General features: G+C 40.9%; 1 protein-coding gene across 4 annotated transcripts in view; it reads right to left on the bottom strand.

Annotated features, from left to right (window-relative positions):
- Nucleotides 1-1,353: 1,353 nt before the first annotated feature.
- The window catches only part of abi3bpb (ABI family, member 3 (NESH) binding protein b), a 31,220-nt gene continuing 17,309 nt past the window's right edge, over nt 1,354-15,264 (bottom strand). For 2 of the 4 annotated variants that reach the window (XM_079263744.1, XM_079263743.1), the window contains 11 exons: nt 9,930-9,995; nt 6,499-6,561; nt 6,294-6,419; nt 5,681-5,770; nt 5,383-5,592; nt 5,196-5,301; nt 4,226-4,305; nt 3,819-3,848; nt 3,588-3,746; nt 3,378-3,500; nt 1,354-3,235 (listed from right to left, as the gene is read on the bottom strand). In XM_079263744.1, the coding sequence (XP_079119870.1) occupies nt 3,120-3,235; nt 3,378-3,500; nt 3,588-3,746; nt 3,819-3,848; nt 4,226-4,305; nt 5,196-5,301; nt 5,383-5,592; nt 5,681-5,770; nt 6,294-6,419; nt 6,499-6,561; nt 9,930-9,995 (1,169 nt within the window). In that variant the 3' untranslated portion in view covers nt 1,354-3,119. Of the gene's footprint in view, nt 3,236-3,377; nt 3,501-3,587; nt 3,747-3,818; nt 3,849-4,225; nt 4,306-5,195; nt 5,302-5,382; nt 5,593-5,680; nt 5,771-6,293; nt 6,420-6,498; nt 6,562-9,929; nt 9,996-11,886; nt 12,064-12,492; nt 12,571-12,777; nt 12,982-15,264 lie in introns of all 4 variants that reach the window. The other 2 variants (XM_079263741.1, XM_079263742.1) reach the window with 2 other exon arrangements.

The raw sequence follows: 15,264 nt of genomic DNA on the forward strand, positions 1-15,264 counted from the left end.
TATTTCAACACATTGGCCTTTTTGTGCATTATGGCTGCTTCATCAAAGAAATGCAAGAGGACATATTAAGGGAGGAGATCAAAGAGATAGAACAGGACAGAAGACAACAGTTGACATCTCATGACTTTTGCAGGCTAAAGAGGTCTCAGAGAAGAGACAGGCTCAATATGGATGCTAAATTAGCTTTCATTAAGGTTCTGGAAAACGTTATTTCAAAATAAATGGATTCTGGCCTTCAGACTTCAGACCAGAAAGTTGAATAAATTTAGACTAAAAGTGAAATTTGGAACAAATGGTGTTTAGAAATTATTTAGTTTTTGAAAGTGATCAATGGCATCTATAAGCATGTGATCTGGTGTTGTCTCCTGTCTAATAAGAGAAAAACAGAAAATTCTAATTTCTTCTCTGTTTATTGCATTTTGCACAGGTTTAGTAACAGATGTTACCACTTTGTCACTAGAAAAATATTCTCTAAAGTTTTAGATGTTCACCAAAAACACAAAAAATGCTACTTTTTTCACATAATGGTATGATCTTGGTGTGTGCTTGAATGTGATTGGCTGAATGGATTCTCTCTTTTCATTCAGTAAAAAGAATCAGCTTGTTGGTGAACCCCACTGAGTCATGTGATTGATGAAAGTTACTCATCTGACCCGGCAGCAGGAATGAAGAACCATGTTGGATATCGGATTTACATGATGACAGCTTAAGTGATTGCACTTGTGAGGCACTTTGCTGAGAAATATCTTGCTAATGTTGAACACTAATGAAAACCGGACGATACTTTGTCAGTGAAGCTCACAAACATCCGATCAGAACCAAAAAGAGAATTTCTACTTGTTGTCTGAAAGTATTTTTGCTTTTTTGTTTGACTTTCTTTTCCCTTGGCAAGCCCTGTTTACTTACTTTTCACAGAGTATTAAAAGCATCAGATTTCTTCTCAGTTCATTGCTCTGTGCATGTTCAGAGCTCTCAGAGGGATAATTCTGTTTTACGACTGAGTTGCTCCTCATCATTGTTGGCTTCATACATGAATGAGCATGTTTGGATCAGGTGGTTTATGCCTGTAAGGTTACCTGTTGTAGGCTTCTTTTACTAGAACTCAGTGACTTGTTTTCATAAATCTGCTTTCTCTCAAGAGGACTGCTAAAGATATTTCACAATGGAAACTATGATTACGGTTACAGTTCTCCTTTGATATATTAAATTAAACCTGTCAGAAAAGCTCTGGAAAATATCTGCAGCCCTTTTTATTCTTCCAGTTCAACCACAAATGTGTTTATACTGCAAAATGATGAAGTCTTTGCAAAGAGAAGGTCAAATAAAGACACATTTCTTTTTAAAAAAGGAATCAAAACTTCTTTATTGTTGAAAAATCAAGACAGAAACAAACATATGTAGAAAATCATCACCAGCAATACATTCTCATTTTCATACAAAGCACTCCTCTGTATTTTAAATGCTCCCTGCTGTATAATAAAGGCTCTATACATGAGTACAGTCAAGGCTGCAGCCGAAATTTAAAGACACAGTACACTGTTTTATGGTCAGGAAGCAGCGTTCCAGCAGGACTGTGCTACAACATATAGAGGCATGAGAAAACACCTTGCATCACTTTATTATTAAACCACGACGCACCGCTTCAAAGCATACTCCATCGCCCTCCACAGTACAGTTTTTACAGGACAGGAAATTAACAGCAGCCGCAAGCATTATATGAGATGTGTTGGAAAGCATTAGCGTGTTAGCTAGGAACTGTAATTTAGCTGAGTCATACCTGCGTCATTTCCTCCAAGATGATTGAGCTCGAACTACTGGACTGCGTTTCTTTTAGCTTGGTGGAAAAGTAAAGCTCTTATAAAGAAGAGAGGCCGTTTCGGTGCTAATTCAGACTAGTTATTTTAAACTGAGGACATCTTATTTATCGAACATTAGCCTGAAAAACAAGCCGTTTCAGTTCCTGTCTCTTTAGGAGTCAGTTTTATTATGAATTGTTAACTTCTGGAAGCCTCTACTCTTAAGTTGTAAAAGTCATCCAATATCATTTTGTTGTAAATGTTTATAGACATATAAAAAAATGCTATTAATGCCTTGCTAGCAGGCTGCATTGTTAGCATCCCATCCTGATTTAGCATGAAGCAAAACAAATTAGCAGAAGAGGAAGATTGTGTATACAGATTTGAAGCTGTGGTGAGAGAAATGCATCTGTAAAAATCCACTGAAAACAAACGTACATATACATATAAATACATTTCTGCTGTGCAAATTGCAAGTGTATAGGAGCTTCCACTGAAGCTTGGCATTGGAGCAACACATCTGATGTGTCGTCCTGTAACTATTGAGTTTGGGCAAAAACATCCCTAAAAACACAGATTTAAGCACCAAAACACTCCTGCATGTTATATAGTAAAGCTGCATCGACTCATCCGTTAATGGATTAGGAAAATCGATGAGCCTTTTTTGACACTTTTGTTTTCTTAAAAATAAATGTTACATGACATATTTACAAATGAATGAAAATAATCTGCTGATTAATCCGCAACGTTAGGTTGAAGAAGATCCTGATGTGAAAACGTCAGCCAACATTTCCAACACAGATTTGCTGTATTTACGTATTTTCAGTATTTTTAACATCAACATCGAGGTGCACGAAGAGAAAAATACCTAAAAAGAAAACCAAATCCCACCCCTACAAAAAAAACCCTGTGATGTCTCGCCTGTGGCCCTCATGAAGCAATGTAATCAAAGACCTATTGATAAATAACATCTCACAAGTTATGAAAATAGTAATCTAGGGAGCCAGCTTCCCATCATTTTACACAAAATAAAATTTATTTAACATGACTTTGAGCAAATGTCCTGTTCTAACATCACTGCAGCCTTGTTGCTTGATAAATAGTAGCGATGAGGCATGTTTGTTATATCTGAAAACACTCTCTCCATATGCTTCCCTGATGAGTATGTCCTCTATATGTTTTTACAGCACTGGGTAACACGATAAAGTGGAGGGGTGTTGGGGTCCAGCTGGTTTTAACCCCTACCCCTTGCTGCCGTCGCCATCCCAGCCGAGGCAACCCTTCCCTTCTTGGGTTTTTACGAAAGCAGCTGAGAGGCTGTGTCTACCATTTGCCGGGGATGGGTGTTCCACACTCATACCAGGAGACATAGTTGACGTGGGAATGTCCTCCAATCTGACCAAAGTGGACGGGCTCCTGACGAAGGGCTCTGAAGAAACCTGGACCAGATCGGAGACTTCACAGTTAATCGGCATATTGGGATGAGGTAAGTTATTAGAGATGATCACAATTATTAATAACTTCCTGTTTCTTATCCTAGAGCTGAATAATAACACCATAAGGAGGTGTGGGAGTGTTTACCAGTTCTGGAGGGAAGCTGGTCGGCTCTGAGCTGCCGGCCCGTTCGCCCATCAAGGAATGAATCCACAAATTGACAGTGGTCCTCTCCGAAGCCGCTTTGATCTCCAATATTGTGGAATTTACCTGCAGGGTAGAAATAAAAGGAGAAAACTGAGCAGCAGAACCGACATTGCTGTGAATCCAGGCCATTGATCTGCTGTCTGAACTCACCGTTGAGCGAGTCGCTCAGGTAGATCTTGTACCTGAGTGAGTTGCACAGCTGGACACCCACAAACTTGCGGTACCAGGTCCTCTTCACGTACTGCTTGCCGTGGCAGTCAGAGTATGAGTCTGTCTTGAAAGGGAACTGAGTCCAGATGGCGTCTTTTCCTGGACAGAGAAAAAGTTGTAACTTCTGCTTCGTGATGATGCTTCAAATGGAAACAGTGAGGTTTTATTTACCTGAAACATTCTCGCTCACTCGAGGGTCAGCTGCAGAAAGAGAAACAGCAGGTTTAACAGATTTTTATGTGAAAAAACACTGTGTTAACTGCATTGGTTTGAAGCTCTAACCATATAACAAATAAACTAACCATCTTATAAGGAACAATGTCGCATCTGTAATCTAACAAACTGTAACTAATTCAGTTTTACAGTCTGCAAAGAGTAAAACTGAATCAGCAAAAACAATCACATAAATGATGTTCTTGCATCCATCAGTTCCTTCATCTAAGCGGGTGATTTGGTTTTATATTGTAATATGGTGAAAGCACAGCTGGAAATTTTACAGTTCCTGAGCTGTTGGCTGATGGTCTGAAAGCCACAGAGAGGATGTGGACCAGGAGGACAGAAGTAAAATGTTACCATACCAGACTCTGTGTTGAAGGAAACTGGTTCGCTAGGAGGACCTGCACCATGTTCATTCTTTGGCTTCACTGTGAATTCATATCTGTGGGAAACAGAAAGATATTTCATTTAGAAGCATCATTTTTACAGATAAAGTCAATTAAAGACAGAGAACATGTTACTGGAGGATTCTTCAACATGCAGATTAACTGGTGACTGGCATGAAAGGAGCCTTTAGCAAGGATTTAGTCTTTTCGAGCGTTGATGGGTCATAAGTCACCAAAATATGTCCATCAGAGAATCATCAAGAAGTTCAACAAATATCAATGACTGATGTGATATGAAGAACTTCTGTCTTTCAGCATCTACAGAGCTGAATGTTTGGAACGATCAAGAAAGTCTGGAGAAATCTCAGAGTAGAAAGGACAAATGTTGGATGATCGGGATCTGCCAGCCCTCAGCAGCGCTACAGGAGAAACCATCAAAACACCATGATCAGTACAGACATGTGGACTCAGGAGAACCAAGAGAACCATTTTCGCGCAACAAAGTCCACCTCTGGATGCAGAATCACAACCTGAAACTAGAGGACACACAAGAAAGAATACTCATGAATTCTCTGGACACCAGATCATCTCAGATGGACAGAAAGACAATGGACACGTCTTTCAGACAGACAAGTCCACATTTCAGATGCCGTTTGGGAAAAGCTGATGTCTGGTTCTACATTCCAAAGATGAGAAAATTCATCCAGGTGGGACAGTTTAGTGGACCAGCTGTGTCCATGGAGGACTTCCTGTGTAGGACCGTACTGATGCAGAGGTGAATGATGAACAGGGACACGAAGGTTTGGAAAACCAGGCATTGGACAGTAAAGTAAAGCAGAGTGAATCCCTTCAAAACAGCAGATCTGATGGTTCTGAACAGATAAAGGCGGGGACTTTTCTGTCTCTTTACGCCCTTTTGATCCAACATACAGTCAGCTGGTCTCACCTGCTCTCAGGAATCAGGTTCTCCACAGCGGTGTGAGTCTGGTTGGTGGTCAGGATGGAAACCTGTTCTCCATCAGGGCTTTTAGCCGTGGAAATGACTTCGTACTCTGAGGAGAAGATGACAGATCATGAGACAGCGCTGCTGAAAATGTGTCATGGGACATTGTTACAACACAGCATCTTTATACCGGTGGTGTCATTATCAGTTTTCTGCCAGTCCAGGATGATGAAGGATGGACATCCCTCCACTGTCACTACGGTGAGGTTGGACGGAGCATTCTTGGGGACAGACGTCACGTTTGTCTCTTCGGGATCATCTTTGGGGAAGTAGTTAAGGGAGGAAGTAATGGAGCATGGCTCATCCGGCTTCTTGCCCGTTTGGTAGATGACATGAGGTGCTGTGAGCAGAGATGGGTGTCCATTGGTCAACATCACATTAAACATTGCACAGCTAATAATCGGGTGAAAATGGCCATTGCAGCTTACCGATGTAACGTTTCTTCCCCATGGCGTCGATGTCAGAGGTCGGGTGTGACTTGAATAGGTCCGACTCTTCCCAGGACTCCTGTCGAGTTGCTGAAAGTTGAAAGAAAACGCTGATCTCATAAAATGACAAAAAAAACAAAATCCACAAAATAAATAAGTTGGTGGGAATCATGAAAATCCTCCTCAGCTGCAAATGGGGTTACTGTGGCATCAAGCAACGTGTCATTCACCAATGAGCCGACTCAAAGAGATGAATCTTTGTTGTGTGTGAGAAGAACTAACTCACAACAGGAGCCAAATCTTTAGAAGGGGTGGGCTTTACTTTGATTGGCCATGCACCATGCAGCCAACAGACCCTTTTTATAACTTATACTATTTACATATTTATGATGAAAAATGCATAAAATAATAAAAGATATGTAAGTCGCTTTGGATAAAAGCATCTGGTAAATGACTGTAGAGTAGAATAGAATTAATATTCGCTTGCCAATGTACAAACCATTCATTTTAGCTAAATTAAGTTCAAGTTCTATTAGCAGAGACAAATCCTTGAATGCAGCCAGATTTTCCATCTCCAGTTTAATAATAACAAGAGTAGGAGGAATTCTGGTACCGGGAGTGGTTGGAGCAGCGGTCGTGGTCTTTCTCCTCTCCTGTTTGGTTGGCTTGGCGGTCACTGTCTGGATTTTGTCTTTCAGGATCTGCAGTTTGTCATTTTGTTTGAAGGTGTTCACCTTATCTGAAAAAAAGCCTAAACTTTAAACATTATTCACAAAAATGACCATTTCTCATCGACCATTTCTCTGCTGACTTCTCACCTGTTTCTCCAGGTTTTCCCACCTGGTTCGGCTTCTTGTTGATGGATGGACGGGCAGGAGATCCTGATCAACAAGACAACAGACATTAAACTAGAATATAGCATTATGAAAAGGGCTGTTTAATGGAAACAGTATGAAACGCTTTTTTTTTTTTTTTTTTTTTTGATGTGGAACATGGTAGAAATGTCTGCTGTAATCAGAGTCAGGTGGGATTTTAGCCCCCCGTCTCAACAAGGCAGTAAGCTGCACCTGAACAGCCACTTTGGATCTGGTTTCTACCCAGGTGCTTCTTAATCTCCTGGAAAATCTTCCTTTTTTATCCCAGGGTAGAACTTCTAACTTATTTCCAAATGCCAAATGAACCTGAAAACATAAACAATCTTGTGTAATTCCACAAGGTCTCATGTGTTTTTCATGCTAAATTCCAGAATCTGCAGCGAATTAAACCCCCCTCTCCTCCTCCTCCTCCTCCTCCTCCTCCTCCTCCTCCAGTTAAGATGAAGCCAAATTCTTCACAATCAGGGAATTGAATTGGTTCCAGAACTAAATGGAATAAATGCAAAAGCAGAAACATGAAAGATGATGGAGTCCTGCAACATTTTAGCTGGAAACTTGAAACAACAGAGTTTCATTCCTTTCAATCAGTTTAATGTAAATATGACAGTCAATCAAAATATTCAGTTTGCTTGACTTATTCCCACTTCTGAGAACTCTCATGCTTTCTTGGATTAAATTAGAAGTCTTGTAAACAAAAACCTGGAGGCATAAACTAAAACTGTGTACTGAACAGGATTGATTCAAATAAATATTGGTATGAATTCATATTTTAACACACAAACAGTCCTAAAATAAAAAAGAAAAAGAAAAAAAAAGCTGTTTCCATATTCTAATAAAAATTGCTAGATGCACACCATGCCGCTCGGGTTCGTACGAGGCGATCCCAAACACGCCGACATGTCTGCAGCTTATTGTGCTCACATTCAAGCAAGAAGCCCAGGCTGAAGCATTTGAACCTTGCTCAGGAAAATCAGACTGACACCAAACGGTCCAATCCAGACTTCAGTTTCATCACAAGCTAATCAGAAGCAGCCTCTTCCTTCAGTTTATGTGGCGGGAAAAAGCGCAAAGATCTGCACACTGAGGTTCTCTAAAGTAAGCTAACAATCGGGGGAGCTCATTCTTTCCGAGAAGAAAGTATTTTCCACTGGCTGTGCTGAAGACTTGGGCCAAAGCTTTCAAGCTGGCAGCCAGTATTTCCCTTCCTGGTTCCTTCAAAGATTCATTAGAGGATGCATACACCACCAAACCATGCAGCTGAAGCACTTGGCACAGGTTGGATATTCATATTGTTACCAACCATGAAGCCGTTCCTCTATAATCAGCCTCAAATGGCCAATTACGTCGGGAAGTTTGGACTTGCTCTCCAGCAGTGAGTTGTGGACTGCTGCCGGAGAGGCAATGCCATTAAAACTGGTCTCATCTTTGTTTTCATCGCAACAATGAAGCCTGACAGGGACTCTTGAGCTCTTCAAGCTTCCCAATGCTTTACATTTTTAACACAGACTCCAGAGGCTGCTGTGAAAATATCCAGAAATGACTGTTTCCAGATGTTAACTCTCAGAAAGACAAAGAAACACAAAACACTGAGCATGACTGCTACAAATCTGCATGCAGGATTTAATTTTTCATCTTTCAGCACGTGGATCTACTTCTGATTCTGGCTCAACACAAACATATACAGCTCAGATCCTGCTATAGGGTTCATGTAAATTGATGGGGGTCCATGCTGTAGTGTGGGTTGGTAGATTCTCAGGAGGGCTCAACAATGTACACAGCCAGAGCAAAGCAGGTTTTCAGTTTGCATGGGGCCCTCAAGGTATAACCCCAACTTTAAACAACTGAATTGTAACAAATGTACTGTGCACGCTGGGCTTTACTAACGTGCATAAATGTAAAATAATTCACCATCTAAAGTAATCAAAGAACACAGACCACACTACCTTAATTTAGGCATGTTTGCACAGCATGATCTGCTGTTAACTGGTGCATAAAATATTGCACAGGGTGAGACATGGTTTTCCAGCATAGAATTAACTCCCGAAGTGTCAAAACTGTAATACTACACCAAGCAACGTTATTGAATGAAATAGGCCATACCTGGAAATGTGCAAAAACTAAATATTGTGATAAAAAATTCAAATGAGAACACCTACATTAAAAAAAAAAAAGACTGAAATATTGCTAAAACGTTTTTATGCTCCCATTAGGTGTTTTTTCAGATGTTTCAATATAGAAATATATCGCAAAAGTGTAATGGAAACACTTTTTTCACATTTACGAGTCCCCGGACGTGACGTGGGAGATCGTGACCAGAACATTTCCGGTAAAGATTGCAAGGTGTGAAACAAACAACAGCGACTTTCAGAGTTACTAAAAAAATATGAGGGAGAAAAGCTTCAAAAGGCCATGGCAAATTCTCTGCAGCAACTAGAAAACCCCAAAATAGTGCTACGGCTACCTTGCATAAGCCACAATTCTTGCAAAATCTCATCACCCAAATGAAATTTTACGAGAACTGAGGCTAATGTGCTAAACACTGTTCAATGGAAACACCTGCAGATCGCAATTGTTGTTTGTTAAAACTAATGGTACTAAATTTGGCCACAGGTCATCAGTGATTAACTGGAAAATTCTCTTATTTATATCTCAAACCAACCTTATTCTTTCTAATACAGCATGATTACCATCATTATCATTTACATTAGTTCTTTGGAGGGGTCATAGGATGTTTCTTGACATATAAACATGTTGACAGACATTTTATAGGCCATGGAGACGTAAAAGGGATAAAATTAAGACAAGAGGGCAGAGGCTGTAACCTTGTTGAAGCCTGGATGGACTGAAACCTCAGCTGACATTTGTATCCACACCCTCATGGTGAAGACATACCACAGTGTTTGACAGTTTTGGAGAAAACATTCTTTATCCGTGCAGACCTCACAGAGCCTGGCAAAGTACAAACTGAAACCAGACAGCAAGATATCCACCACCATCAGCACATGAAGCACAGGCTGATCCCAGTTACTGTTGTTAATGGACTAATAACTCAAATAATCAAGCTCCACCAGCCGCTTGATTAAAGAAAGAAGCACTGCTGATGCTCTGCAAAAGCTCCCCTTGAGACAGTAACACAACAAGACAATGTAGACAAAGGAAACAATGAATGAATGAAAGGATGAATTGATGGCTGGATGGACAGATGGATAGATAGATGTGATGGTAGGATGAGAGGATGAACATAAAAAGTATTAATAAACACAATGAATGTGGACAAGAACACCAACAGGAGCTGCAGTGGAGATGAAGATGCTGCGAAAGCGACTGAAGGGTTAATGATGGTACACAGAAGGACAAACAAGGTCTGTTTTTACCCAGTCGAGGTCTGGACCATAAAGCCGGTTTGGGCAGGGAAATGCCCCGGTGTGGCTGTCCGTTTACTGTTGGGAGAAAAATGAGTGTTATGACGTAAAAGGAAGCTGTTTCTGGAAACTGAACCTGACACAAGAAGAACCAAACAAGGCCTTTTCCTGTCACCTTCAGTTGATTTTTTGATCTGAACCAAAGCAGAACGTTTACAGTTTTTTTGTCGTTCAGTCCCAGCAAATGCCCAATAACAGACCACAACCTGATAGGAAAGCATTCCTATCTTAATAATCGTAATGAAGCTCATAAACCTCAGCTACAGGGTTGTGTCCTCATTAAAATGTGCAAACTTTGTGTATCAATGTGCAATCATTACCTTTAAAGAATCTACTACCTCTAGTGGTCATGACAGGAACTGCATGTGAAGGGGAAAAATGACATTGTTGATTCTAATCCAATCAAGCTGCATGTAACCATAGCAACCTGAAATGGAGTTCATAGTTGTGATAGCATGAAGTAGTGCGCGTTAACTTCTACACGGCGATGCAACCAGATTTTCATTTAGTCAGATCTAGTCGGTAATGCGTGATCGCAGTTTTCTCAGGTATCTGGGAAAGTTTTGTTAGATTTGAGACAAACTATATGTCATGCATGGTCAGAATTTTGAAAACCAAGGACTTTCAGCTGCCATCAGAGACATATTCTGGGACTTTAGCTGATGCTTCTCACGCATCCTCACACTTTTAATACTCTGAATGGTTGTTTGATTATTCCAATCACATCCAAAGGCATTGTAGTATGCCGAGGGGCAGAAAACCAAGTCATCTGTTGAAGAGGTATTATTCATGGAAGTGATTTGTCTCAGAATACAGCCTCATTTATGCTCCCTTTTCCTATGTAAATAAGAAATGTTGAATGTTGTAAAATGTCACAGCCCTCATAACATAATTTACATTGGTTGTCCAGCAATACATCTAGGGCCGTGCGGCATTCAGAGCTTACTTCTGAGTGATGAAACCAGTTTCAGTCAATAGCAAACATGGCAACTGTTGTGGAGATTAGCATAGACAGAATGCAGACGTGAGTCTTCGTGGCCTTTAAACACATTGCAGCTTCTTCTTTTGAAGGCCACATGCCAGCAATATCACACAACACTACCCTTGTGTTTTCCAATGGTAGCTCTCTGTTTGTTGTGTAGAACATAATAAGACCTCAGGCACTAATGTGAATATGGCTAATGTACATAACTGTAAACAACTGTGTTGGGTGATACATCAGAAGTGTAAGGAGTAAAGGAGCATGGGACGGGATGGGGTTTTTGAGTTGTGAATGTTAAATTATATCACAATTGAAGGTAATTTCTGGATTGTTGATTTATATGTGGAAAACTATAGGGGGAGACTTGAAACAAATAATTTTTCTACTTTGATTCTCTGTTAGATCCATCTGTTGCATTTCCTGTCTGGTAGGAGAGCCCAAATCACAATAAGTCACGTTGGTTTGGATGTATCTATCTTTTATAGACAGTCCTTAGAACTGTAGAGACATTGGAGGTTCCAAACCAATTTACTCTGTTCTGCCATGAATTAGTTAGAACATGTACAAATATGCCCCCAACATGCTGAAGTTCTAAAAATTCAATTAAACCATGACAGTTTTGGCAGACTTGTTTGGTTGTTCAGCTCACAGGTTCATTTAACAGCCAACAGTTCAACAACAGAAAGTTTGACAACACAAAATTGCGCAAAAGAAAAAACTGTGACATGTTCAGATGTGAGTCACAATACTTCAGGATTCCTCTAGTTTCCTACCGGCTGATGCGACCCAACCATGAAGCCATGTTTTCAGCTGTGCTTAAACTGTTATCTATTCTCTCCAAGCACAATTTCCTCTGAAAAGGCTGAAGTGCCTTGAATTCTCCATCAGAGGAACCAAAATGAAAATCAGAGTTTGGAGGAGGTTTACCCCCAAGAATCCCTGAGGTTGGGGAGGATCTAGAGGAAGGGTGGGGCTGTCTGAAGCCGTTAGAGGGAAAGAGAGGGTTTCTTGATGCAGGCCTCATGGATCCGACCGCCATGGAAGCTCCTTGGCCGTAGGGCTGCAAGGGCAGCAATGGGCTCAGAATTCTTTTGCTGCCTTGACCTAAAAGATCAAAAACAGTTGCAGGGCCTGTGTTATAGTCTGATGTGCTCTTTATCTACACTGGCAGACAAGCGAGCAGCAGCCCCGAGCAGCGACGTTAGTGATGGACCATTGAGTCTGATGATGTTTAATTCATGGAATAAACACATAATGATGGGATCATGATGGGTATTTAAGCGCTCACAATCTTGAGAAAAACCACAGTCACTGAAGCTGCTGCTGATTCGCAGCAATGCAGCCATGACTGGAAGATTGCACGGTACATGCAGACGCTGGATGAGATGTGCAGCTCTTGGAGCGAGCAGCCAGACCTGTGGACAAAAAGATTCACTGAAAGCTGCCTGGAAGCTGGACAGAAAGAGCAGACAGACAGAGCAAGGCCACCTCTGATCAACAGGCACAGAAACAAGGCTGTGAGGTCATTATTACCCCAGGTGTTAGTTTTGGCCCTCTCATTGGCCAAAGCTGATCTCAGCAACGATGAGCCGTCTTGCGATTTGACGACAGCTGTATGGGAAAAAAATGGTTGAACACTGCAAAAGCCAGACATGTTTAAGATACAGAGATGGTCCATATCCTGTTAAATTAAAACTAGAGACAATTACATTTATCAGGTCTGTTCTGGCTTTGAGAACATGAGGCAGACATATTGAAAGATGGACTCAGAAACTCCTGTTAGAGCAGAGAAACTGAGAAGTTGGAAATGGAAATTACCCGCATGGTTATGAGGCTTCTCAGGTGCAATAGTGGGCGCCTTAGTAGTCTGCCCATGACGTGGTTCACTGCCGGAGGGAAATTTAGAGAGAGGGGAGGTGGATATGTTGGCGCGAGGGGCAGCGGTGGGCAGAAGTTGGGGGAGAGCCGGAGTCAGAGTGTCCGTCAGGCGGGTGCTGTTGTTTCTAACACTGTTTCCTTTTTCTGGGGCAGAAAGGAGAGAGGTACTATGATTATGGGACTCTGATCACATTTAGTCAAGAAGCCAATTCTTGTGATTCATTCTAACATTTTATTGTTGGTTTTTTTTGTTAGTTTTTTTTTTTTTTTTTGGAGTTGGGAAGTTTGGTCCCAGTGATCATGTACCTCATAGAAAAACAGAAAGTTTGGAAATCAATTTTCTTAATGAGGATTTTGCAGAACGACTTGTGTTGTCTTCCCCAGGGTGGGAAAGTCCAACCACGTCTGCGTCTGAACTGGTCAGCATGCAGTCTTGTCATGCAGTCTGATGGAAGGATGATGCAGCTAGCTCGCATGATGGCAGATGGACAGAGGAATGAGAGGACAAGTAAGAGATGAATGTTGAGTGAAATGTCATCTTCATTACCGAAATTTAAGCAGCTTAAAGGCAAAAGTTTCACTTTAAAACTGGGCTCTTAACATATTTTATAATTATGAATGACACGTTCCCAAGTTTAGCTGTCGAGATCTACCATCTTGCAACTTTTAGAAGCATTCTTCCTCCAACACACCCAAGTCAAATGAGTTCTCTCATCTGCATGTCATTCAGCTCTGCAGAGGTCTGGTGAAGAGCCAATCATTTGATTCAGGTATGCTAGAGAAGGGTTGCATCTAAAAGTTGAAAGATAATAGGTCTCAAGGATTGGTCTTGTGGCTCTTTTGTTTGGTTACTTAACATCTGATTTAAATCCAAATGGAGGAAGCAAAATTTACAAAAAATGCCCTACAATTATGATGAAAGGAAAGTGAATCAGACTAATGGTGGAAATTCAGCCTATTTAAATTCCTTCTTGTTCTCCTACAGATGGTCCAGAACTCTGAAACTCATCTGATTTTTCATCAACCAGAAAGTTCACATGACCCACCATTGGTAAGAACTCTATGCTCTTATTAGCTGTTTTAAGTATTTGAAAAGAAAAGAAATGAGTGTTTGGTCCATCATATCTTTGTTGCAACAAAATGTCTTGGTAATTAATGTTACACCATTGGAAAGTCTCTTTATTTTCTTTTAAAACTGAGCCACGCTTGTATGGAAAGTTTGCGGGATAAGCAGCAGAGCTGAGGATGTGGACTGGGATGATTTTTGTTTGGCATTATTCTTTGGACACACTGAACGTATATTGGCACCATCACACTGCCTTAACCAAAGGCTGTTATCCCATTGGTTCAATAGTAAACATAGGGTCTTCTCACATTCCTTTATGCAAAATCTGGCCTCCTCGCTGAATAGAACTAGTTCCTACACATTTTCAGCTTCTAGTTTACGTTGCTTACACAAGCGTGAACAGGCCTGATGGTGAGGGCAGTCATACAAGTTTTTTGGCAGCCCTATGAGACCAGACACTGGCTGTGTGCCATCTGTTCTGCATTGTCCGAGGAGACACCCACAGCCCATATTGTTCTGTAAGCCTTGCTAGTCTGTAGAAAACTGTCTGTGACTCCTAAGTGCTGACAGGGAGATAAAGGTGTCGTCTTCTTTGCACACTTATTTTGCAACATGTCCTTGAGATCTCCCGTTATATAAAACTTCAGTTTAGAGATGGTATCCAGGGCTCAAACCAGGTTCAATGCTACATGACAGATCGTTCAAACCTGACATGCTTGGAGCAGAGCCTGTGATCACAAGAGCTGCCAGCCAGGCAACTGATTAGTATCAACTGGGGAACTAAATACTCAGAACAGCAGAAGAAGCTGCTTAGTGTTAAATTTGTTTTGACATGTTATTCATGAGCACAGCCCACACACTCAGGACTGCTGCTCATCTAACAAATGCATTTTCCTTCCAAATATGGCTCAATTTAAAAGAGAAAAGAAAAGACTTTCCAACAGAATAAGATTAATTACCAAGAAACTTTGCTGCAACAAAGAAATAATTCAACAAATGCTGATTTAATGACTTGATGTGCTGTGTTCCTAACCTGTCTAATGGTGTCAAGTGTTTTGCATACGTTGGGTGTTAGATTAGAAATTCTTGTATTGAGATGACTTTCTAGCATACACAGTGTTATAACCATCACCAAAAATTCCCACAACTCCAAAGTCTGGAGAAACTGTGGTCATGATGTTTTAATTTCCAATGAGGTTTGTCAGACTTTTCTTGTCTGTAGGACAAGAACAGAAACAAAGTTGTGGAAAGACAGAACAGACAGAAGAAAAGAGTAACTGTGGAATCAAAGAAGAAGACGAAAAAGAAGAATGGTGGCTGATGGAGGCTGAAGCATCATGGTGGTCACATGACCTTGAATA

This window comes from Telmatherina bonti (assembly GCF_933228915.1).
Source record: "Telmatherina bonti genome assembly, chromosome: 24".
Taxonomy (NCBI): Eukaryota; Metazoa; Chordata; class Actinopteri; order Atheriniformes; family Telmatherinidae; genus Telmatherina; species Telmatherina bonti.